Source organism: Aptenodytes forsteri, unplaced genomic scaffold (assembly GCF_000699145.1).
Source record: "Aptenodytes forsteri isolate BGI_AS27 unplaced genomic scaffold, ASM69914v1 Scaffold93, whole genome shotgun sequence".
NCBI classification, from domain to species: domain Eukaryota; kingdom Metazoa; phylum Chordata; class Aves; order Sphenisciformes; family Spheniscidae; genus Aptenodytes; species Aptenodytes forsteri.
This window is the reverse complement of record NW_008794665.1, coordinates 2,194,547-2,221,511: the sequence shown is the minus strand read 5'-3', so window position 1 is coordinate 2,221,511 and position 26,965 is coordinate 2,194,547. Positions and strand designations below refer to the sequence as shown.

The window sequence follows — 26,965 nt, the reverse complement described above, 5'->3', positions numbered from 1 at the left end:
ACAAAATCTTTGCCTCTCATCTTTGCTGAGTAAAATCAAACGAACCTCGATTTGTAGTGCAGTTCACAGTTGGTTTTGTCTAGATTGCACTGACCAGCCATGCAAAGCTCTACAGTTTTAAGAGAATAAAGGAAGTTTTATGCTATGAAGCCAATATGAATCATTTGCATCTTCCCCATATATTGCCTTCAGTGCACATTCTACATAAAACGAGAGTCAGTTAGCAAAATGGTAAGTTAGCAGATTTTAACAAAGCACAATTCAGACTAACTGTGTTTTTCACTAGTTGTGCATGGAAGATGCCACCAGTTGTGTTTTAAAAGTGTCAACAAAACCAAATGGCTTTTGTGTGCTCACGTGAGGCAATGCGTGAGGACTGCAGTGAGGAGACTGAACTGCCATGTGCTGTGTGCTGAACTTTAAATGTCTGCCTTCTGTTTTTATTATTAATATAGAATCCTATCAGCATAACTAATGACTTTTTCATATTTCTGCAAGTTGCTAAATATTCATGCTATAATGACTTGAAAGAAAAATTCTCTGTGGCAAGCTAACTAAAATAACTCGGGATGAAATCAGAGGAATAGAGTGGGGAGAGAGGGAAGAAGAAGAAATAAGGAAAAAAAGGTCCAAGACTTTAATTTGAATTTATTTTGCTAGACAACATCCACAGATCATTTCTGTCAACAGAAAATTATACTGAATCAATTAACATGAGTATCAGGCAAAACACAAAGACCAGCCACTGCCACCATGATGCTATTCTGATGAACATGCAATTAGAGTATAAAAACCCCCACCCTACTGCTTTGTCTTTTTCTGTGCATTCATCCTTATTTGGTTGGGGTTTTTTGGTTTGTTTGTTTTGTTTTGTAGATATTATCACAGGAAGTTCTCTAGTGTACTAAGAGCTGGAACAGAATGGACACCCTGACAGATAATAGCTTTTAAGACCCATAAAATAATTGGAGGGGTACAAAACTGCTCTATCTGTGGCACTGACACAGTCTGGTGATTTCACTTTCCACCCCTGACTGAGCCTTTTCCTTCATGATGCAATGTCAGCAATGTAAACTGTGGAAACCACTCTTGCCTTGTTCTTTATACGCAAGTGGTCAGGCCCTCAAACACCAAATTGGTAATGAAAAACACGAGTAGATAGTAGAGAGGGAAGTAGCTCAATATAACCTTTACAGTTCTGCAGCTCTGGGTCAACTTTGTGTTTGGGCATCGGTCCAAAGAGGCCTATACACCTCATACTCGTTTCTTTTTCTTTCTTTCTTTCTTTCTTTTTTCCGCTCTAGCAACTTCTGCTCAAGCAGCCAAAGTTTATGACAGGGAATACACTGGCCTCATATCACAAAATACCTTCCTATTCTGGTAGACATTCTCTGTTCAGCTGTAAACCAACAGCTTTGCTGCAGCTGCTTAATGGAAGGTGTCCGCACAGGGGAAGAACCTGGCTGAAGAAGAGCTAGGAGGGGACAGTAGATGTTTTACTGAACTAACCTCACTCATCTTGAATATTTTCCGAGTGCGGCAATTCGTGTCAGACTGCACTCAATTTGGCAAGGTAATTGGAAGGCAGCTACATCTTATGAATCATTTAGAGTTTCAGCTAGGTAACTTTAGCTAACAGGGCACTTAAAGTTGCCCTTTACCAGTTCACATGGTCATGTTATCTAATTTAGTATGTGTGTGTGGAAGAAACTGGTTTTAATGTGTTTGATTCACTCTCTGAAATGAACTGTACTGACAAATAATTTTATTTTGTGGAAATTGCTCCATTGCTCTCGTATTGACAAGCTGAAATCAGACACTCAAACACCGACTAAGTTCTTGGTAAAATGGTGTACTTAATAAAAAGATGAGGCAAGAGGAAGAAAATACATTCCTGCTAGTGCAAAAGGATGAGGATCAGCTTACCAGCACAGTCACCACACGCAGAACCACTCCTCGCATGTTATTCTCCAACTTTCTGTCTGTTAGTGACCCATTCAGACCAATGACGGGATTCCAGCAGCCCAGCTGAAAGAGAAAACAGAAATCATTTCCTCATTGCCCATAAAACTTTGCCAGTCATTCCTCTTAGGCGGCTTTAAGCAGGAACGTATGAAATAAACAGAACACCTTCTGGAATCAATGGGATGGAAAGTCAGGGAAGGGCTTGTGCACAGATTCATTTTTAAATTGCAAATGAAGCAATTAGGGAAATCAGTTTGTGCTTTTAAATACCAGTGTGCAATGGATGACAGCATCCAGGGTTTGGGGGTATACGTATTGCTTTAGAAGAGCTCAGGGAGGACTTCTCTGTTAATGAAAAACATTTAAAAAGTAGTATGGCTGTAACAATATTTCTACCTTACGTTCAGTAATACATTAATTGGAGAAATAATAGCTACCATAATTTTAGCACGCTGTCTGCTCCAGCCTATCTTTCCTAGCGGAACTCTGATGAAAGGAATTATACTAGTTTTAATTAAAGCTTATACTACTCATTGATAATGAAACAGCAGTGGTTTTTAGCCAGGTTAAAAATCACATTTAAAGATGTTTGAGGAAAAGACCATTGGATAGGCACATCACAGTATTGAGAAAGGACTGCAACAGATAATGCAGAAAAAGGAATTCAGCTACGAGATGCTTTGCATTGGTGCTATCGTTATTTATTGGGCTTCTATGGACAGAACCTTTTTCTCAGGGATCTCTCCAGGGCTAACTGCCTTTCAATCTGGATTTAGTAGATACTGACCTGTAATTTAGCTTCTCTGAAAATATAACTTGCCTACATTCTTACGTGATGGTCGGTGCTTATATTGGGTACAGAGAAACAGACCACCAACCACTCATCCCCTAGCACCACATACAAACATTACTGCTTTCATTTTTGGAATTCATTACCACATTCATCTGGCCTGTACAATTAGCAATGTTAAATCCAAAACCCAACAGAAGGACAACAACTGACTTCAGAGACTTTGGAGCAGAGTCTCAACTATGGCATGTAAACTAATTGCCTATGTAAACCTGTTATACGGTCAAATATATAGAGAAAGAGGTAGGCACCTGCAGGTACCAGTTCTTGCTCTGAATTGCCTTCTCCATGGACTGTGCATGAAATCTATGGAGGGATGCTCATCTTCTGACTCCGGTAGCTAACTTAAGCCTCTAAACCCAGGTGGTTTTCATGTCCCTGTTTAAAGGCACAAAAGGTCTTGCTCTGACAAAACCAAAATTAACATCAGTACGTTACTGCTGGGCCCTAGGGCCTCTACTAAGACTAGTCTTTCAGAGAATTCAACCCTATAATCTGTGAGAAATATCAATTGTAAAACATCCAAAACATTACTGTACTTTAACACATAGTCACAGAAATGGCAAGGTGCCTGAATCAGCTGAAGGGGTCTGTGAAAGAAGGGGAGTACCTTTGCTGACCGTGATTGAACACAACTTTACAGAAAGCATTATTTTCAGTTCTTCATGGGAAAAGCCTTTGTATATGTGTTTCATAGATCTTTCAAAGTGAGACGCAAAACAAGGGACAAATTCCAAGTACGCACATTTAACAATTTAAGAAGTGGACCATATGAAATATTTGTTTTCTTCATTACACCCACTAGGCTATTTTAGAGCAACTTCTAAATTGTTTAATTTCAATATATTCATATCAATTCTTTGAAGATGCCTCCTTAAGAAATGGGTGCCTCAAAAAGTAAAAAACACAAACCTTTCTGTGATGATATAAAGGTATGTCTCCCAATAGAAGATGGCCTTAAAACAATGTAGTCATTTCTCTCTGCCATTTTCAGGAGTGCTCAGAGCTGTCCTAATTCTTCCCATTTTGAAGTTAAGGTTATACTATTGTCAGGGAATGAGCAAGGGTAATGCTGAGCATACTTTTAATCTCAAGTAATAACTAAATCAAGGATCTACTGGATTCAGAACTCCAGCAGAAATCATTGAAAGTAGCAATAGGATATGAGGAGGAACTAAAGTATGAGGCATTGTATTCATCTCTTGCAGTTACTCATCTTTCCAATAGCTATTTCTAAATAAAAGCACAAACTATCACTGCTCGGTTTCCTCACTTCATGTCCCCATCCGACCACAGAGACCAACAACAGATTATAGTAGCCATCTCTGCTCCTTCTATACCTCCACAGCGTGTCTAGCTGTTCACAGCGGTACGGATGCACTGCTGACATTCCCAGGTCCTCATCACTCCTCGGGCAAAGCCCTCCAACACTTTGAGCTGAATAACCTAATTGCTGAAGTGTGTTACCTGTAATAATGCAGTGAAATGTAGTGAATGTATTTGAAGTGTGTGCACCATACACTGTATGTGATTAACCACTGCCATCCTATAAAGCAAAGCATTTGATAGTCTACATTTTCTGTATTAAAAATATTGAAAACGGCACTAAGTTCAGAACAAAAGTACATTAAATTAATTTGGTGATTGTCATTCTTAGTCACATAAAGAAACTAATTACAACTTAGATCCAATTAGCATATCCAAATGTGTTGGAAGTATAATTACTGCAGAAACTGTACAGCTTTTGCCAGATTAAAACCCTAGGAAGTTACTGAAGAGCCTTTGTATCCTTTTGAGGTTAAAGTCCATTTTCAATGATGTACATTAATTTGTACATATTTATATAATTTAATTTTTAGCCCAATCCATTCTACCTTTTTAACAAAAAAATACCCAACATAACTGATTCCTGGAAATCTAGCGTAGCACCAATTTTCCTTTTAAAAAGACACATTTTATTTTCAATTACTGTTAATTTAATTTTCAATTCAATTGTTCCTTTATGCAGCACAGCCTTGGCAAAGACAAATGTGCAGTGCCTTGCCAATAAAGTTGAAATTGATTTTGAGTGGGACCTGCTTACTGTTATTAGGTGAAAACAAATCAACATTTATCGACGACAATTTGAGCTCGTCATTGCAGCAAGGAGCAAATGTAACTATTGCTGAAACAGCAAGGTGGGGGTGGTATGAAGCTACCTCTTCAGCTCTGTGGCTGGCTTAACAGCTTCTGCAAAACCTTTGTTGGTTCTGCATTTACTTCCTTTTTCTTTTGTTATGTCTCTGATAGTTGAAATGAGAGAATAGATCAGGCAATAACAGAATCTTACACTAATTCTCCTTGATTTGTGTAGAACAATATGGGTTGTGGGAACTCTCTATTGAGCACAGTACTTTCCGTCTTCATGCCATATGAATTTTGTCATTTATAGTGCTTCGTGCTTCAGGTGCAGTTACTTTTGTTTATTTTAATGACAGCATTCACTCTGCTACATTCAGATATAAAATGATGAAGATGGAAAAGTTGACAATGTTCTGCTTCCTTTGATATCCAACTTACAAGCCCTTTCTGATCATCCCACCTCCCAGATTGTTATCCCTTCTATCACCATCATTAGAATGGGTTTCTCTCTCCTGTTTTGCTGGCAGAGCCAAAAATTGGCCACCGTTTGCAGAGGTGCTTCTTCATTAGAAATTTTTGCCTATATGAACTATGCATTATGGAAGGTCTGTAATTTGTATATCGATATTAAAATAGGCAAAATATCTATTTTACGTATATTTGCAATTTCCAGGCACTGATTTTTAAGGAATTTGGAACACTAAAATCTATAATGCCTTTACAATAGAGTTTACAGCCAGATTTTTTCCCCTACTTCCTATGAAATTAGTGAACTTTGCTGAATATCTGAGAGCTTTCACTTTTTTCTGGCAGAGTAAAATGTAGATTAAAACTGTGTCAATTAATCGAGAAAAATACATTGGCCTGGTGTGATCACAGTTGAGGACAATCACAGAAAATAAGTAAAACCAAAATACTGATACAAATGCATTACTTAAGTGCTTGTCACTCCAGGAGAGTGTAGAGTGTTCTGTTACTTCAGTTAATATAGAAAATATACAGGAACCGGTTCATCCAGCACTGCAACCACCTCTGAATTCAGACAGCATCACAGCAACACTACAAAACAGTCAAGAGCAGAAAACATTCTAGAGAAGCTGCAAGGGAAATCTGAAAGATAAAACACCATTACATCTGCAACTGGAATCGATCAGGACACCAGGATTACTATCACTCCTCTTTCCTTTATTTTCCTGGCATAAAAAAAAAAAAAAAAGAAAAAAAGAACAGGATCTTGGTTTTACTACAGACAGCCTGACAAAACATTTCCAGTGGAAGTGCCCACCACAGAGCACTGTTGAGGAACTGCTCCATTAGCAGCTCATAAGAGAGCACAGAAATACCAGCCTCCTCGCCTGCAGTACCCATATGTTCTTCAGAAACTCCTTTCTCAATTTCCACCCAGGTCCAACCTTTTTTAGGAACTTTTTCCAAGATATAACTTCAACAGAAGAAATGCATGTTAATAATGCCCTCTTCCATTCCAAAGCATAATAAATTCACACAACTGGAAAAGACATTATGAAGCTGTCATGAAACAGCACTCACCTAGGAGATTCTAAGTCCCAGGTGTGCTGGGAAGACTCAAAATGGGATACACAACAAAAAATAATGAAGAAAAAGGGGGTTTGTTGTGATGTGTGGATTCAGCATTTACAAAATTTGCTAGGACACCAGTTTAGGCAAAATTCAAGCAGAATAACACAGAAACAGTTTTGCACAGAGTATTCCTGATGCCTCTTGTCAGCTGTTGTTTAATATGTCCAACAGCGACTGGAAAATCACAGACTAAATCCTATAGATGAAAGATTATGTCTCACAGAAGAAATGCCAGAAAAAGTATGTTTTGGTTGCCATTCTGATACTGTCAGTTATGAAAAATCTAGTCAGTCACTCTGTCACCTGGTTACAGAGTCCTTTCAGTTCAGCTCCCTAGCCAGCACCCAACAGTTGGTCAACCGAATCTGCAAAAAGTCTGATGGCCAGGGGTTAACCGAGAGCCTTTGTACTCCTGGGCTTGATTAAAGAAACAAGGACCAGTTTTGTTCTTCACAGCCATTTCCTAATACAATTGGTTAGCAGGAAAGCTTTCTGTGTTTAACTTCTCCCTTCAGTGGAGCTTAGGTAATAGTCAGCAAATAATAAGTTGTTAAAATCAATAGAAAATACTGTGTTCAACAAATTGGATAATGTATAGCAGCACTTGTTTCTCCTACATTGTGTGGCGAAACCTATATAGTTCTGTGCATTCAGTTAATTATTTTGTACAGTATGTTTTATTGCTTTAATTTCTCTCTGGACTAGAAGGAATGTCCTGCCCTTGGACTCGCTCTGTTATTTTCAAGCTGCGTTAGGAGAATGTGAATACCCAAGTTTAGTTTCATATCCAGTGGCTTAAGGATTATAATTGCAGCAGTCAAGGTGGTCTATTTATTTTATTAACTGATCATAGACACAAGTGCAAGTGACCTGAGTAAAAATTTCTTTCCTCAAAGCCAAAGCACATGGCAGAACAATGCTGCACACAGTTAATAAAATGTTTTGCTTTGGGGACTGCCCAAATTTCCTTTTCTTATTGAATTGAAATAAAGAAGCTAATGGCAAGTTACCTGCTGGTAACCTGCTGTTTGTTTGCCTACCAGCTCTTGACTCAATATTTTCTCAAGGACTCATGCACCCAGATTGGTGCCAGAAGTTATAATTGGATGTTTCAGACCACTGACAAATGTTGAATATATGGGGAAAAAAGCATAGACTGCATACCTGTTCTCACACTGTGTGCTCCACTCATGAAGCTCATGCTTAGTGCTTAGGCCAAGCTTCCAGAGGAACTCTAATGGTATGATTTTTGGAAAGTATAGTAAATCACTACATCTCAAAGATAATTAACCATCTCCCCAAGCTGGCGGTGTCATTCTAATGGTCCCTCACTTTTTTCCCCCCTTCATCTCTAGCTTACTTTCTCTATTACTACTTTCCCTTTCATTTGAAATTTGGTGGGTTTAATCTATCATTTCCCACTTCTAAGTGTCTTCTCTTTTATCTTTGGAAAACACCCTTTTCTCCTTCTCTAGTCCTCTCTGTGAATTCAACACTCCCAGCGGTTCCCTAACCTGTGGTTATCTTGCTCTTTCCTATATTACAATGCCTCTTGCCATTTCTCTGTGTACTTTCAGCATACTTTCTTTCCTCTGCTTTTCTTTCCCTTGATCTTCCCTGCTGTTTCCTGTGCCTTTTTCCTGCCTTGCTCTTTTTGTTTAGGGCTTGGGTTGGTTAAGGGACCTCACTTTTCACCTCATCCAGCTTTGACTCATCTTTCAAATCACTTTGGGTCCTTCCTCATTTCTCTTTAGCCCTTGGATCTCCTTTTCTCTCAGGCAATCTTCTCTCTCAGGAAAATTCCCCTCCCTCTCCTCTTGTGTTATGAGGGAGACGGGACTTAACAAAACACATTACTGTATGGCCCTGCTTCTCTTGCTTTTACCTTTCATATTCTTTTCACTCCTGTCCCCTGAAATCCTTACACAACCCTGAGGAAAAGACCCAGACAAGGATATTAATGAGCCGGATGGTGATCTCTTTCCCACTGCCTCCATATTTCAATTAAAGTCAAATACTCTGAAAAGTGTGTTCATTGCCCCTTTGCCATTTGGTGACTGCATTGTGGATCGCTGTGCAGGAAAAAGCTCCTGTGGAAAATGCCGGTGGTGCTCAGGGATTGCCGTGCAGCAAGCATTCACTGGGAAAGCATCCGTCCTTCTTCATTCATCCTGTACCACATGCCAGAGCACAGAGAAAGCGCATGCATGCAGGCTACTGGCATGTTCTGGCACTGCTTGAATGCCAAAATGACCTTTGTGAGGAGGCAGGTTTTGTTCTCCTTTTGCTGAAAATCGAGGTAAGAGTGTAACAGCTGACAAAAGCATGTTGCTGGTGGCTGGGGTTTTTGGTCAACAGCTACAGAGAGGCCAGTAACCACCCAAGATGAGTAACACACTGACTTTTCAGACTTTATGATTCGACCTGACTTGGCCATGTATCACCCAGAATACACTGTGAACAACAGCAAGTTGGGAAGGAAAAAAAAACTTCACTGAAGACAGATATTAGTCATTAAGTCTAATGTCTACTTTTATGTGATTTTTTTAGCAGTATATTTTACTGTCTAGAGTCCATGTTATCACCTTGTTATAGTTTATGAGGTGATGTAAATTGATTTAAAATGACATAAATAGACTGTTCCTCCTCCAAAAAAAGAGAAAGTAATAATCTTTCCCCAAAACACACACACACACACTTTTTTTCTCTTCAGGAGGCAAGCCCTCCTTTAGACTACCAAAGTTCTTCATACTGCCAGAGTAAAACTCATGACTATCACTTTCATTTTACATGGAAAGCTTGCTCACTGAGATCTATTCCATTCCAGGGAAATTGATAATACCAAGTAAGTTCAGGTTTGTGTGCAGTTTAAATACAGTCGATTTTTAATTGCAAATCCTCGTCTCCTTTCTCATTAAGCATTTTAAGAGTTTAAAAGGATGTCTTATCTAAATTCAGATCTGTGTGCAGTTTAAATACAGTCACTTTGATTTTTAATTGCAAATCCTCGTCTCCTTTCTCATTAAGCATTTTAAGAGTTTAAAAGGATGTCTTTTATCTAAATCATGTAAGGTCTGGAAAAAAAATTTAAAAATCAGGGTTTATAATTGAATTTCAGCCACTTCGTGCTGGGACACCACTGCATCTTTATGAAATCAAAGAGAAAAATATTCAAATTTACTACTCCAGCTCGTATTAGATCACAATATATCACAAGATTTTTGTATCATAGTAAAACCTTTTATCAAACCCGATCAGCAACAAACAATGAAAAATATTGTTTTCCACTGGGTTGTGGGAAGCTCCCTCTCTACAGGTAGCAATAGAACGTGCGTGGCACATTTCAGCTTCTCATCAGTTCCCTGGGAGTATACGAACATTCTTCAATAGACTCCCAGCTTTCCCTTCAGCTTAGTAAGGTGCTTTTTGGGGATTTGATTTTTCAGAAAGGGTTTGACAAAATGGAATATAAACAGAAACTGTTTGCACTGTTGCACGGCTCAAAAATTCCAGGGGCAGCGTTCCAGAAATAAATCAAAATTGTAATAGCATAGAACAAAACCAGCACTGTTTCACTTGAAGAGAAGTGGGTTTAGGGAACAGGATTCTGAACAAACCCAGTCCAATAAACCACATAAGTGAATCCTTCGGAGTAAATTGGCCTACGCTGAACGCCCTGCTTCTGTAGCAGACCACTGCCAGTGCTGAGTTACTCTGCACTGCATTGCAGTCAGCTCTGTGAGCAGGCACGCTGTGAAGCACCTTGGCTTTTTTTCTGCAGTGAAAATCTCCCCTTGAATATAACCACAGAATTAGCAGTCCGGGAGTCAGTTCTGGAAGTAAATCCACATGAAGAATTACATATTAGCTTCATCACTCTCCAAGCTGGGAAGAAAAAGAAAGGCTGCTGTCTAGCTCCAGCTCAGGAGCTGCAGCAGTAGAACAGTAGTACTGACCTGTGCTTGTACTAAAGAAATCTGTGCTTGTTTTAAAGGCAGCTGACAAGGAACACTGTGTACATCTGGGGCCCAATGAGGCTACAGAACATCTGGACTAATCTCAGTGGCACCTCTTTAGCCCTATTTTTGAAGTGTAAGCAGAATTATCACCACTGCTTGCACAGAAATGCGTCAACGAACTCTACATCTGGTTATCTTTTCATATGAAGCACAATGTTATGAAGTATACTTTTTTCCAGGTGTAACATATGGGAATCTCCCTTTTTCTTTGGCAGGCTAAAGGATTTTAAATGAAGCAATATTCCACCACTACTTACTCAAAAGTAGATTATTTATTTAGCTACTGAATGCTTCTTAAGCAGTACTGCTGCTGTGATTTTCCTTATGCATGAAAAAAGAGTTGCATTCACAGGACTTGGGTAAAGGGTGGGAAATGTTCCTAGGATGCACATTCCATGGAAATACGTGTTCTGAAAACCTTTGAAAGAGGACACCCTCATTTTTAAATATGTACTTCCACTTAGCATGTTTGGCACTGCTACATAATTCTCAACTTCAGCACGAAACACAGAATAAGAAACAGACACAGAAAAACACATCCCTGCCTTACTCAAGGCACTGATGTACTGGCATGAAAACACTCCTTCCAAATCCCAGATACAAAGTCAGAGAAAGGCACATGTGGTAAGATACTATTTTTATCCCAAAGAATGTGGGTCCCTGTCTCCTCAGACACGTTCACCCTCTCATCACCGACATGAGAGGCAAAGGAATTAGTATGGAGGTAGTGTGAGAACATGCACCACTGTTCAGTACAGATGATATAAGTATCTTAAAGCATATTTGTACCTGTTGAGAAGCTGTTCAAACTTACACAACATCAAAGTAGCTTACACTCTCTGTTGTTCAGCACAGAATTTGCCAGCTCCTTCTTAAATGTAGTACAAAGAAAGAGAGATCTGCCGAGAGCATCTCCTATTCATACATGCCAGTGCAACATGCTTCCCAGGCACAGGGACTATGAAACACCTGCTCACAAAGCATCAACACCAACGACAAAAAAAAAAAAAAAATTAAAAAAAATGCTGATGGAGCACGAGAAATTCACATGAAAGGCCAGTTTAACTAATTTCCATTTTATGTATGCATATGTGAAGGCACTCCTGAGAGTGCCTAAAGAATGGAGACCTTTGGTGAAAAGGGACAAACCAAAACAAGTTGTTACTTGAATATTGCCTTCAAATTTCTCACTACAGAGAAGCTAACATGACAATGCAGCAAGCATAGCACTAGATGATAAACTGCTTTCCGTTGATTCTCCAGATTCCCGTGAAGCTTAAATGGGAAATGTTGAGATTGAAACAATCTTTGCTTACACATAGATTAATACTCCATTCCTAAATCCAGGATTTATTCTCAGTGTTGGCAGAAAAAAAGAGGCTTGCTAAGTTGGATATGTCATAAACTTACTAGCTTGGTGCTGGCTAGTAAATTAAAGCAGCATTTTGTCACTGATATGTTAGAAAGTATTATTCCAGCATAACCCACACTCACAGGGCGTATGGCTAGAGTGTCACCAGTTCTCAGTGCATTATGGACCAGATATTACAAGTGATTTACTGGATCATATATTTTTGAGAGTTTGGTAGTAAAGCAAATAAGGTTTTGGGGTGTTTTTTCCACTCCCTCAGCACAGAGCAGCTTTCTTAGGAATCAGAACTGACAATGAAGAAATCAAAAAACTTAGCACAGCAGTGACCAAGCAGAGTACCAGTACCAGTTCTCAGCAACAGCTGAGAAGCAGCAACAGCTTCTTCTGAGGGTTGTTTTTGGACCATGAGGCTTGGGGCCATGGAGAACAGAAGGGTCAAGAGTGAATTTGAGGAGGTGGTCGTGGCCAACAACCTGGATTATGAAAGGGAACTTCTTCCCACTAAATGCAACTGCAATGAGAGCAGATGTGTTCACCTAGAGTCCTAAAGATCAGCACAGGGGCTACGAGCACTGAGCACTGGGAAATCTTTGGGGAACTAGGTTGTGGTCTGTCTCATACCAGGGGTCCCCTCTTTCCATTGGGTCCAGATAATCCTTTCTAAGATTTTTGCTTCCAGATGATCTAGCGTTAGTTCCAAAGTACAGGCCTTTTTAGCATCACTAAACTGTTACTGAAATTATTTCTGTGCTAGAGGCCCTGACAGAACTGCTACACTGATAACCAAATGTTATACTGGTAATAATCAAAAGCAATTTCCTCTCTAACTACCAGCACTATAAACTCACCTTCAGCACAGACAATATGTTCAGATTCTTTCCTTTCTATATACCACAGGACATCTGCTACATCATTATCTAGCAGAAAGGCTGTCCCTAAGACAGACCTGTGTTCCTACAGCCTTCTGATGATGCCCTCAATGACACCTCAGAGGCATCATCATCTGACTACCAGGAAGAGTGTAATTCTTACCGCACAGTGGCTTTTGCTGGTGGTGACGCTGTACAGCAATCACAGCTGAGAGTTAGACTGTACAAAACTGTTCAAAATGTTTATGTTACACTTCTGCACGTTACACAACATATATGGTTTAAGGCAAGTTTGGAGCCCACTGTATTTACTACTAATCAGTGCTCCACAGAAGAATATCTAAACCCTAGCAGGATCTGTTAGTAGCTAGTTCAATGGAGCCACACACAGGAATGGGTGCTTCTGTATTAGAGAAGCAGAGGCATGAGTGAGTATAAATTTCATATGCTGAAGTAAGGGTGGGAAAAAAGGTTGCCTATTAAAGAAGGGCTCAGATGAGTAGTATAACATTTTGTAAAAAAGTGAAACATTTTTATATGACTATTATTTACTATTGAAAATATAAAAAAGCACCACAATAAAATAGCATTACAGAGACAGGCTATCACTCTGATACATAAAAAACTACTCTGACAATAGACACAAAGTTTCTAAGAAGTCTTTGAGAAGTGCTAACAACAACAAAAAAAATCTCTTCTACTTTACCATCAGTTGGACAAAACTGGAAGGCTAAAGAATTGTGGAAAGGAAAAAGCTGAGTTTTGCCTACGAAGACAAAACATTTTTAGTAGATTGCTCTGAAGAACCTGAATGGCTGACTGTGAGTGATTTTACAAACTCATTGCTCCATACAGTGCAAGTATTTGCTCTTATTATGGTAAATAAGCTTGTCAGGACAATCTACATATCATAAACATTTAAATGGTAAATGATATGCAGTAGAATACCTGAAGGCTTAAATAAAGGATCCTTGTGGAAAATAGCAAACCAATAGTTTAAAAGATGAATTGACATTTCTAATAAGCCCTCTCTAGAATAGCTGAATCAGAAAAATAAATTTTTATTACAAATGAAAATCACTGCTTTAATGACACTAGGATTTGCCACAAAAATAAATTAGCAATATATCTTAGTAATTAAAACTGCAGAAACACATTATAAATCTATGTTGCAAAGGATGGGAATTATATTTGCTAGTACATTATATTCCCATAGTAGATCCTGTTTAGCATACACAGTGCTGAAATTGTATAAAGAAACTAAGAACTTTAAACCACTAAGATTTTTTTTTTGGTTAGTTTAATATTGCAAAGCTCCTTCTAAACATATTGTGAGTTTAATATTGCAAAGCTCCTTCTAAGAACATATTGTGGCATATATGGCAGTGATTATTTAACCATCTAAGTAGTTATACTGTGCTCATCACTACAGTGTTTCTAGGATTTAATTTTGAGGGATAATATAAAGTTTAAACTGATCTTTCCATTTGAAAAGATCCACTACTTTTAAGAAGGGAGAAATGTCTACCTTATGTTCATATTAACAAATCAGTAACTGGGCTCAAATTACCTTCTGGAGCACATTACAGCTACTATACTTGCCCTTTGGGCACATTACAGCTACTACACCTGCCCTGATCTCTTGTTGCTTCCCATTTTCAACAGCACCCACTGTAAACAATCTGAGGTAGGAACTACGTTACAGTATGCATTAGTAACCTGTGTAATGGAGCTTTTTACTGTAATCATTATTATCATTAGAGATATAGCCGAAATGAAGTATTTTGTCCCCATTTTTCCCCGAGTTTCAGCTATACCTTGTTTATGTTGCCTGCCTGATAGCTACGAGGCTGTTTCCCCTGTATAACGAATTACTGAGGCATCAGAAATGTCCAGGAATTCTCTCTCTGTATGATCTATGCGTGGATATGCCAGATTCACAGCCTTTATGCTATGCTGATGAAAGTAAGTATGTTAAGCTCCTTCCCAAGAGAAGAGAGAAATTTCTTCAGTTGGAAAGGTGACTTAAAAATAATAATATCCCTCCCAATGTTAGGCACAGCCCAGGAACAGAATCCTGGAGTCCTGTTTCTCAACAGCCTGTGGGTACCATTGCATTATCTTCCAATGCACACTCAAAGCTTTTCACTGGGGACACCAATTATCTTTCAATCAGTAGGCCCTAAGGTTAACAGCCACACTAGAGAAAGTGTAAATATCTTCAGGGCTAAGAGTGCTTGCTTGAAATCTGACTCTTGTTCTGGGCTACTCTTGTCTGAGCGTTCATCTCCATTATAGTTGTGACAGAGAATTTTACTGGTTCACATAAACTTAGAAAGAAGACATTATTACTATAGTTTCAGACTTTAACACAAACTTCCCCTACTTTTTTTTAATATCATGGTCTTTTAAAATTTCACTGTCAGACTACCCTCCATCTATGCAATCCCAGGTAACATGCTGTAAGTCTGCTACTTCAGGCTGAAGAGAAAAAAAAAAAGTCAAAAGAGCCTATTACCTGGTGTGGCATCTATCCATCGTCTAAAGCGGAGATGAAGACTATTAGCCTGTCAGCATTAGTTCTGACTTAAACACTTTACTCTAGACACTTTCATTAACTGTGTTGACATAGCTATATATTATTCATTTAACCTGCACTTCATTGTACTCCTAATATGCAATCATGTTTTGCAAACGTGAACCTGAATATAAGGCATTCAAGGCTAGAGTCTTGGTTGATGTAAGTCAGAGTATTTTAGTGAAAATAAGCCTCATTAGTCTAGCTGAGGATCCAACCCTATCTCTACATCTGCAAATGCAACTATGTTTCTTCCTAGAATAGGTCCTGAATATGTCTCCATTTTTAGTACAACACCTGGGATTTATGCTCAGCTCATTTTTCATTGCGTTAAAACACTCATTAAAATGAGAATTTGTACTGTTATAGGAAAGGTAAAATGTTTCTATGCAAGATGCACTAAAACTAAGTGAATAATTCATCTATTTTTCATATACAAATTTATTCATGGAATAAAATCCTCTAAAAGCTCCTGTTATGGAGATTACAGGCAGTTTCTCCAGAGCATTCAATAATCCGAAAGCTATGCTGGTTTATTTGGCTGGACACATTGCCCTTTCCGAACATCTTTGTCTCGTGATTAGACTATCAGGTTTCTGGCATGAACATCTGCATTTATCAGTTCAATTCTTGCCAGCTTTAGAACCCATGAAAATACAGACCACATACTTTCTAAAGTAAGCATTAACAGTAACTTAGTGTAAGCATTACACAGCACATGGATAGTCCTACTCTCAGTAATTGTCATTCTGAGTTTTTAGCAAACCTAAAATCCTTGAACAATCAAAACTGACTAAGTCCTTAGGCAAACAAGCAGTAGTAAGTCCAAGCCCCTGGCACCTAAACCAGTCTGTCTAGTTGTTTTGTGATTTTTTTTTTTAAAGATAGATTTGAAAACTCAGAGAACTATTAACAATATATTAAACTATAATATATTCACTAATGTTCTTCTCCCCCCGCTAATGGCATTCATAATTATCTCACTTCAGTAGCTAACAGAATTTCCTCAATATTTCTTTGCAATTACTTCTTATATGCTATTTCCCTGATGAAAACAAGGCTTAAGCCACTCCACTAGGTCTATTCCTACCTTTAATGCACTGGCATCTTCTATTCCCATCTCCAGATAGCTATTAGGGTCATATCTCTTTTGAAAAAAATCTCTAATCAGCCTAGTCTATTTCTGTGCTAATTATTGCTATGCTCAGAATGACTATATTGAACAGATAACCTTAACATGTACACATTAATTTGAATTGTGTAGGCTTCTGTCTCCCTGCTCATACAGAAGTGTCATTGTAGCTCTGCTGGTGTAATTCTATGAACAGGCTAGGCTTCTAGAGAGAAGTAGTATCTTTTATTAGACCAAGAGATATAGACAGGGGAGAGAACAAGCTTTGGGCTCAGAAAACTAATGAAAGTCCTCTGAGACAAAAACGCTGTCTTGTTTTTTCTCCAACAGTATTATTTGGTCTTATAAAAGAAATAACCTTTTCCCTATAGGCCTGACTGTCCTTGGTTATAATAGATTACTTACGATGGAGATAGGTCAAAAAGGAGTTGTAGAACAAAACAAAGTAAACCAAAAAGCCAAAAACACAGTTAGGGAAGGTAAAATCATGGCCTAGATAAACAGCAACTCCTTACGTAAAATAGCCTGCCTGAAAGTCCTGAAGATGGTCTCTTCAACTTCAACACCATGGTAGGATTGTTTGCCAAGACTACTAACCTCTAGAACAAAACACAATGATCAATTTTTTGGAGAGAGTGCACAGGCAAGTTGCTAATTAGCACACTGTCAGCTATCTGCAGAAAGCAGGCAAGAAATTGGATAGCACTCAGGTGAAGTTATGTGCGTCTAGGAGATTTAAGGATACAAAGGGACTGAAAGAAGGGCTCCCCATGCATATCCATAGCAAAAGAAAGGCTATGGAAAAATACAGGCTTGCTGCTCAATGGGCAGGGGACCTAGAGACAACAAGCACAGAAACAGCTGAGGAACATGCTTTCTTTGCCTGAATCTTTACTGGCAAGGTCTGTTCCTGGACTTTCCAGCTCCTGCACCTAGTGTCAGAGTCCGCAGGAATGAAGTACTACCCATGACACAGGGAAATCAATGAGGGGATGCTTAAACAAGCAAATGAGTCCATGGGACTGCACCCGACAGGGCTGACAGAGCTGGTGGATGTCACTACAAAACTCTGATGTTTGAAAGGTCATAGTGACTGGAAAAAGGCAAACATCACACTCATCTTCAAAAAGCACAAGAAAGAGGACCCAGTGAAGCAAAGACTGGCCAACGTAACCTCCGTTCTTTGAGGGATTATGGAGCAAACCCCTTTGGAAGGCATTTCCAAAGACACAAAGAACAGGGAGGTGCTGAAAAACAGCTGGCAGAGATTTACCAGCCAAATCAAGCCACACCTGCCAATTGCTTTCTGCAGTAAGGAGGACTGGCTTGATGGATGAGGAGATGGCAGTTTTCTTGGCTTTAGCAAGGCTTTTGACATGGTCTATATTCTTGTAGCCCGGGCTGCATTAGCAACAGCATAGCCAGCAGAGAGCTAGGTTTGTTTAGCTGGGAGAGGAGGATATGAAGAAGAATCTTATTGCTGCCTATAACTGGTGGAGGGGAGGGTTACAGAGAAGGTGGAGCCAGACTGCTTGGTAGTGGTGCACAATGAAAGAATGGAAAGCAACAGTCATAGCTTGCAGCAAAAGCAATTCTTTGCTGTTACAGTGACCAAACACCAGGAACAGAGGACCAAAGAGATTTTGTTTAAAAGAAACAGCTTTTGTGTCACTGCAAACCATGATTTTCCCAAGAAAGGAAAATCATTGTAGATGTCATTACTCAAAGGCCATACAGTCAGCATTGTTAATGAAACTAAGAACTGGGGGGAAGAAGGGAAGGACATGATCCAGGTTTCCAGTCAGACAGCAGTGAGATGCCAGGCATAATCTAAAAGAGAAGTGAAGGACAGCCCTTTCCATCTGAAGGTGATGCTCTCTGGGCATCAAAGCAGGACATCCTGTCCATGTGCTTCACAAACAGTGGATGTCTTTGAAATGGGAAAGCAAACTTCTGTAAAGAGAGTGAAGAAAAATGTTGGAGATTTTAAAGCCTCTCCTTCATCCAAGCAATTTCTATCTGTATCTTCCATCCAAACAATCCTCTTTTCCTATAAGATCCTGATTCTTCAAATCCCAGTTTATCAGTTAATCCAGATTGCTTTTTACATTAGACAACTGTTCTTCTAGTTATCTGCAAATTTTACCAATGATGATTGTCTAGTTTCTTGAAGAAGGTTGATAAAAATATGTAAAAGGAAAACAAGCCATTTTGCTTGAATATGAATAGACCTCAAAACTAACAGCAGCTGGAGTACAGAATCAAAGCATAAATTGATGTATTATCAGACAGGTATAATAGACGGAGGTTTAATCAGTAATTATTAAGGTCACCCTATGATTTGTGCTATGAAGCATCCTTTATTCATCTGTTTGATATTGGCAATTTGAACTACATAGGATGAAGTTTTCCATACCAAATATCAATTCGGGGTACAGTAAACTTTGTCATAACTCATACACACATATCATTTGAATTATGAAAGCTGGTGTTCAATTAATTGGTCATTTTCTAATTTCGGGGTAGTATTCAACCTTGGAAGTGCTTTAAAGCCTTTTTTTAAAGTGATAATACAGTAGGTAGTGTTTTAGCATAACTTCTATGAAGTTCCCTTCCTACTATTTTTCTACTTGTTTCACATTTTCTAGCTGGAACTGTTCCAGATTTTGTCTTTGACTGACGTTTAATTTATTTTTTTTAAACTAGAGCAAAATTTTTCCAACTCTTTGCAAAAGGAAGATTGCAGAAAAAAACGTATTCTCAAAATTAAAAAAACCCTAAAGGTATCATGACCTACTTTTAATGCTACTTGGGACAGGAAGCAGAATTCAGGAAGGAAACAAACAGTCTGTGAAAAGTTTGCATACGCTAGCTGAAGCATTTCTGAGATAGGCAAACAGCGCCATTTGCTATTTTCACTTTTAAACTGTCCTACAACTCACGTGCTAGATCATCTTGGTAAATCTGCTTTAGACAAATTTTAAAATCCTGCTAATATGCGTTTTTTTGACAGAATGGGACAGAAGTCTTAATTCATAGCTCAGAACATTAGAATCAGAGCTTTAGATTTTAGCAGGCTTTTTAGAGATTGTTTTCAATCACACCACAAAAGGCATTTTTAAGAGTATGTATTACTAGCGTTGAAAATCTGAAATTTCCTGTGGACTTCATGAAGCTGTTTCTGACAGATTAGATAATGGCTTGCTACTAATCAGTCATAAAAACCCCACAACACTATTTTATGGGTTTGATTTCTGCCGTTTCTTCTTCAATGAAACAATTCTTTGAGCATCAGGAATGGCTGTTTGTTCTTTAAAGCAAAGAGCTCTTTTTTCTTTTTTGTTTAGTTCTCATGTAGAATACCTAAGGAAAAATGTCTCTTTGAATAAGATAAACTTGTCTTTTCTAAGGTAAGCTTGACTCAGTGATTTCTCGAGGCATCAGGCTGGCTATTTTATTCTAACTCAAACTCTCCCACTTTGAAATCAATCATAGGCACATATCATAATTTGAATTAATACCTTAAAAACCAACACACCCTGCCTTAAATGCAGAAGAACAAAAGATAAAGCAATTTCTGACACTCAAGAAATAATATCTTTTCCATTCTTTAGCTAGTACAGAAATCATATTAAAAAAGAATTTTGCAAACAGCTAAATCTTTCACTCAAGTCCTAAATCAAAGACCCAAGAAACTGATGAGAGTGTACTGACTTTCAGGCATCTCTGATCAGAGTGCTCCAGCTAGGCTGCTCAGCCCCATTTTTATTTTGCTCTTCTCAAATTCTTAAGGAATGTGGCTGAAAAATTCACCGTGAATAAATTATCTCATGGAATGAACTGCCCTAGTTCCTGGTGATTTGTTCATAGCTTTTAGGTATTGATAGAATTAATAAAAAACAGAACATGGCAGAGCCTCAGACCGTCACTTCAGCATTTCACTTTTTTGATTGGATGTCTGAAACTCTTTATTGGATCATCTAATAGGAAAGGACTCTGTGGCACATCCTTGGCACAAGTATTTAGCAGAGAATTCCTAGCCAAAGAGGGAAGATGAGCTACAATGGATGACTTCAAGCCATCCCCACAGACCTCCCAGCTCTGGGCTGTGCCATGGGCCTGGCAACAGCATCAGGATTTCTAACAGCCCATGTAGGCTACAAAACTGCATGGAATCAAATTAATATCTACAAATATTAATTTTTGAGTCTTATATTGGTGCATCTCTTAGTCCCAGCATTCCTAGACAAAACACATAAGCAAAACCTTCAGCGTATTGTTAGAATTTATGAAATGACTTAATAAGCAAAGAGAGTGAAAATCCATAAGAAACAACAGGTGTGCAGTGGGACCACAAGGGATGGGATTAGTTGGAATAAGAAAAGCTCTCTCCTGAATTTTTTGTGTTAACAATTTTGTAAAACCTCTATTTATTACAGCACAAGACCTGCAATTCTAAAATCTAGAGTTTAATATCAGGCTTCTCGGATTTGCTTTTGCTTTTATGCCAAGCAGATGTATTTGCTATGTATTTGCTATTTGCTTTCTCTGCAACAGTGAAACAGCACAACAACAACAAAAAACCTAAAAAACCCCAGAAGATGACAGAAAAGATACTGTGTGTCATTAGAATAGTCAAATTCATTGCAGCTGCAGAAATCAATATAATCTGAGTTCATCTGCAAGTGTAGAGAATACACAGAAAAAAAAACCCAAAACCAATTCTTTTGGCTCAGAGCCAGGTTGCACAACATGTAAATTAGCTAGTTCTCACAGACCTATTCCTAAAGCTTACTGCTGCCATATCAGGTACCTCCTTAAGATTTATGGATAATGGATGCAAGTTAATGCAATTTACAATTTTTTCTTGCCTCATTCCAATTACATGGATCCAGCAAAGCCCATAAGCACAAGGGAACTGGACTTATAAAGCATAAGTTAAAAGTGGAGTTAGGATTTTTCCTGTAATGAAGCTATGTCATCTTCCTCCAAAACACAGCTAGGATGAACACGAAGCCTCTTCCATAGCACAGAAGATTCTGCACTTGCAATGCCTATAGTCCCAAGTGGGATATGTGGGAGAAACTTAGGGTGATGAGGAGCTTCCCACCGCCCCATATCCAATATCTTGTCCAAATGAGCAGACTCAGACATAAAGGTGTATTCTTGCAAAAGAGGAAAACACACAAAAAAAAACCCTCAAGGAAAGACACAAAAAATGGACAAAGGTCCTCGCCAAGAAGTTCTGGATCCAATTAACTCAGTGAAAATGCACTATCTTTTCATAAGTCTTCATTATCTCCTTTGTTCATGATCTGCCTTTTTATGACCCATTCTAAACCTTAAAGGGTAGGTTATCACCAACATCACATTAAAGAATCTCTGTTCCCTTTCCACCTCACACTCCTCCTTTTGAAACCATAGGAACATAATGAACCTCTTAAAATGCATATAGTCAAAGGTAAAATTTTGACAGCTGTGATGAGAAGAAAGAATTTCCCTTTTCTAAAAGTTGTGCTTTTTAAGCCATATATATCTAAGAGGAACATAAGCGTTGAATTTCTTCCTTGATGTGGTGTTCATATAAGAGCAGCAATTCAAATAGCCATAGTCAGTGCTGGTGAGAACTGTAGTACAATATAGCCAAAGTTCCAACAATTCTTCCACAGGGCACTTATCACTCCAAGTGATCTTCAAACACAATTCAGTAGGAACACGTCGGTAGTGATAAGATTCAAAAGAAAAGAAAAAGAATAGGGGAAAAAAACCCCTACTTTTAAAAAAGATTCTTTTCTTACTGCTGGTCAACACATAAGGATCTCATTGCCAAAGATAAACTGAGTGATCCCTGTTGACTGCGGCCATTCGCAACTATTACATCATCTTGGTCTGTATTCAAGTCATACCAAGGGATTCCAACAATTTGAATAGGCATTGAACTTAGTGCCTGAATTCCCATTCTGTAAATTGGGATAGATTAACTACCTTACCTCATTAGGATGCTAGGAGTATAGTTTCATAAATGCCTATCACCATTTAAAAGAAACAAACTTTTACGAATACTGAAGTGACACAAGTATTTGGTTAGATAACTACAGGCCTAAGTTTAAACTGGAACAGTTCAGAATGAGACTCCAGAACTCACTTTTGTACCAAAATTTTCCATCTTTTTAGAAGCTTGTGACATCCCAGCACTCCCTTTGCCACATAATCAGCCCTGAGCTGATTGCCTAGAGAGTCTGAGCACTCCTTTGCTTCCCATATACATTGACAACTGTAATACCGACCTCACTACCTTCCAGTACAAACTGTCTCCTGTGAAGCTGACTCAAGCCAAACATTCACACAAATTCTAGCCACATTCACTGCATATAGCACTCATGACAACACCAAACATCCTATTTTATGATATTTTAGTTTCAACCCTGTGGCTCTCAAAATTGCATGGTTTATTAAGTGCTGACAGGCAGTTGATGCTATGGAAAACACAAGTCAAACGCCGGATTACTGTTAAGAGAGGCTGAAAACTGGTAGGTAACACAGCTGGAATTCTATTAACACGAGGTGTGAGCTGGCCTGCAGAATCAATGCAAGAATAGATATCTCTTCTCCACTTTGTAAATTCAATTCCCACTGCTGTTAATGAGAACAGCGTATTTAATTTTCTTTGCACCATATCAACAATCTGATATCACAAACATGACCAAGTTAAATGCTTCCTACCCTGAATGCTGATTTATCAAATACACAAAACCGTATCTGTAACATGAGACTAACTTAAGTGCTATGTTAAATAATGCCACAATATTTTAAAAGGATAAATCAAACAGGAACTGTGAAAGAAATTCCAGTTCAGTGACACAAACTGAAATATGATGTAGATGTGCTTAACTTATAAATTCCTGAGCTACACAAGCTGATAGCTATTATATCTGTACTTTAAAATAAATGTCATAAATTGCTGTGGAGGCCAAGGAGATTTCTGAAAGTTTCCAGAGACAGTTCTCATTTTGACAAGAAGTCAGATACCTTTCTCTGCAAGATTATGATCCATCATCATATATGAAATCCCAAACGGTATGCATTCTCAGAAACAGTGATCCAATATTAAATATTTCATTTACATACCAAATTACCTGGAAGAATTCTATGTGATTGTCAAAGATTATTAATCATATGAAGTTGATTAATTTTAATGTGAATACAAATAAATCTTAAGAATCTTGGACAGCACTTCTATTTTAACACAGTGATATTGACTAAACTCTGTCTTCCACACCCTAAAAATAATAATATTGATGGAGAAAAATTCAGGGATCAATATGCATAAAACTGAAGAAATTAATGACCCAGCACCAAATGAGCAGTCATGCAAGAATTTTGATACCACAATTACCAAGGAGGTGTAGAATCATAGAATCATAGAAGTGAAACCCAAGTAAAACAGAACGTGGCCTTACTTACCTGAGAAAAGTGGTTTTTTTTTTTTTTTTTTTGATATGGACACACTAAATCATTCAAGCGAGACCTCAAACTCTATCTTGACTATATTTTTGAGACATAACTGATTTGTGTGATTAGACTTGATAGTCTTACTTCAAAGCTTGATGTAAAAAGCAACTAGGATACACTGGGTTGATTTTTCTCTTTTTGGAGCTTCTAAAAGTGGGTGGAGAAGAGTATTATTGGCATGTTTGTTGAGACATTCCTCTATTTCTCATTATTAGAGGTAATTGGTAATAGTACTTTTCATGTAAATTACTACCTTTGCTATTTATTTTGTGGTGGTATTATGATGATTATTGCTGTTGTATTTAGGTACCTAATCAGTACTAATATTATCATCATAATGGTGATTGGGAGAAGAACTAAAGCTCCCATTTGGTGAATTAAAATACAAGAAGGAGCAACCTCTGTTCCTGAATCATTTTGAGATGTCAATGTCAATCAAGCACTGCCTTACAGTTCAGCATCTGCTGGAAATATTTTCCTTTTCCACTCAAGCTCAGCTGCAGCTCAACTACACCATATGTGAATTTTTAGATTTTTCTCATTCGCATTCAAGAAATATTTCATTTATAAAATTAAAATGATTAAGACTCTCTCCAGTTTCATAAGGGTTATTTAGGGATGACAGTCAGTCACTAGGGGCTTGGACTGGATTCGAATCAGTGACGTAAGGGATATTCTGTAATTTGTTATCATTTCCTGAGCCAAGCACAATGATGTTTTACATGTTCATATCAAGGAAAAGCATATAATTTGATCAAGCTGCAAGTGCAAACTTCTTGGCAGAGCCTGAGGGAAAGCAATGACAATAATAAAATGGATAGGCAGGTTGTCAAGAGAAGTGAAAGTACTTTCAACTGCACACTTTTAAAGAAAATCCTGCAGTGGAGGGGCTGAAAATGTTGTCTACAACAGTGCCCACAGCTATCCTGGGGCTGCAGGATTAGTTTATGAACTGTGGACATGCTATTATTAAATGAACTCAGATAAGAGTTAAATTCATTCATTTACTTAACTCTGTTGTTGGCAGTGGAGCAAATCCTCACTGATGTAAATTAGAATTGGAGCTATGACAATTTCTAGCATGAGAATGTCTGACCCTAGAAGTATTTATTTTGCTTGAAAAAGTAAAGACAGTTTATATGTAAATGAGATGCAGCTTTCCAGCTCTGTATAATTTGTCAATATGGATGTTAATTTCACAAAGACTGAGCAATCTCTATTCTAGAATAATAATAGGACTTGATCCCACCAACCCTTACTTGTAACACTAATCTTATTATGGTGGTGGGACTGGAGGAACAAAATAAAGGCTACTGTCATGAACATTTTCAGGTGAATGCATATCATATGACACTTTCTTTTATATAATTTCTTTGATGTGTTTCCTGGTTTCTTTCAACATAATGAGTGATGCTAAGAGCTAAAATTAAATGCTAGGGCATCTATTAAAAGTCAGCGCTTTGATGGATTTTCAGGGAGTAGAATTTTTTGCAATTGGATCTGAATGTAGGCAAAAATATGATTTTATAAGGGATATCTGATATCAAAACTTCTGCTACCCTTTCTCCTCTTCATTATAAAAGGATTTACACCTGAACGCAGAAAACATTATGGAGCTTAAACCTGTCACATGAAGTGTTTCTTGGGAGAATTTCCCCTCCTGGGAGCTTCAGGTATAAATCCAGATTCACTGATTTATTCCCAGTTTTGATAGCACTGGCCTCGATCTGCAGACTCTGCTTTTAAGGATTTCAAAAGAGCCTTAAAACATCTTTAAAGGCGAGAGTGCTAAATCCATTTCAAGGTGTGTCATAAGATCATAATACAGGCTATAGACATAATATATTTTTCAAAAAGGACACATTTAAAGTGTTTTCTCAGACACAACACTGAATTAAACCACTTCACCTGAGAACTACCAAGAGAAAAATATCAGGTGCAGAAAATGAATAACAGCATATTTAATTTCCATTTTCATTTCACCTTCTATAAAACACTTGAATTCATTTTGTTTTCATTTTCTTCTGACCTAATTATCATTGACTTCAGGATTTTCAGTTGACTAACAAACAGATCCGTCCTGATTGTAACATACATGCTGTGAGACTCTTTCGGTAACATTTTCTAATAATCTTTCTCCAAATCATTCTGTTTGTAATAAAGTTTCTAATAAAAACAACGCATACTTTTGTGTGATACATGCATCCTGTGATATAAGTTTAAATTACCTAGAACTCATCTCAAAATACAGCTTAGAAGCATCTGTTCTAATAATTATTCTAAGCCTCTGTGTTTGGGGCACTAATTTAATCGGTGAATTAGTTAACTTAGTTAAACACACAGTCTTGTTGGATTTTGCTTTTTTTTGTTTATTCCAAGTTCTTTTCTAATATGCCAATATTATTTCTGTCCTCTTTGGGTCTATGACTCTATCTTTCATTCATTCTTTATATCCCTTGCTCTTTCCTTTCTTATTTCCTGCTGTCTGCTAGACACAATCTCTCCATCCCTGCAGAAAGCAGTGGATATTATTCAGGAACATAATAAAAGCACATGGTGAGGCTTGGCTTCTATCTACCAAAATGCTACGGATATCACTGGAATTTTAGCCTCTACTTAAAAACAAGAAAGTGCCAAAAGACTCAAGTGCTTTTCAGACTGGGATTATTAGAAAATGGTAACCTAGGAATCACAGAAGTAATAACATTTATCTGGACTCAAAAGTCAATTGCCATAATTAAAAACAAAGGAGTTCATTAGTTGGCACTGGATGGAGAATGGTCAACTTGTATCATACCAACAATATTAAAACCGGACAACCAGCATCTTCCAGAAAAATTTCTTTTTCATACTCTTAATGTCACTTAAGTATGTGTAAGGTCATCTACCAACTGTCGTGGTTTAACCTCAGTTGGCAGCTGAGCACCACGCAGCCGCTCGCTCGCTCA

General features: G+C 38.0%; 1 protein-coding gene across 1 annotated transcript in view; it reads right to left on the bottom strand.

Annotated features, from left to right (window-relative positions):
- Nucleotides 1–26,965, bottom strand: part of GRID2 (glutamate ionotropic receptor delta type subunit 2) — a 766,470-nt gene that overhangs the window by 163,440 nt on the left and 576,065 nt on the right. Inside the window, 1 exon segment of the mRNA XM_009273536.1 lies at nucleotides 1,927–2,028. Coding sequence (XP_009271811.1) covers nucleotides 1,927–2,028 — 102 coding nt within the window.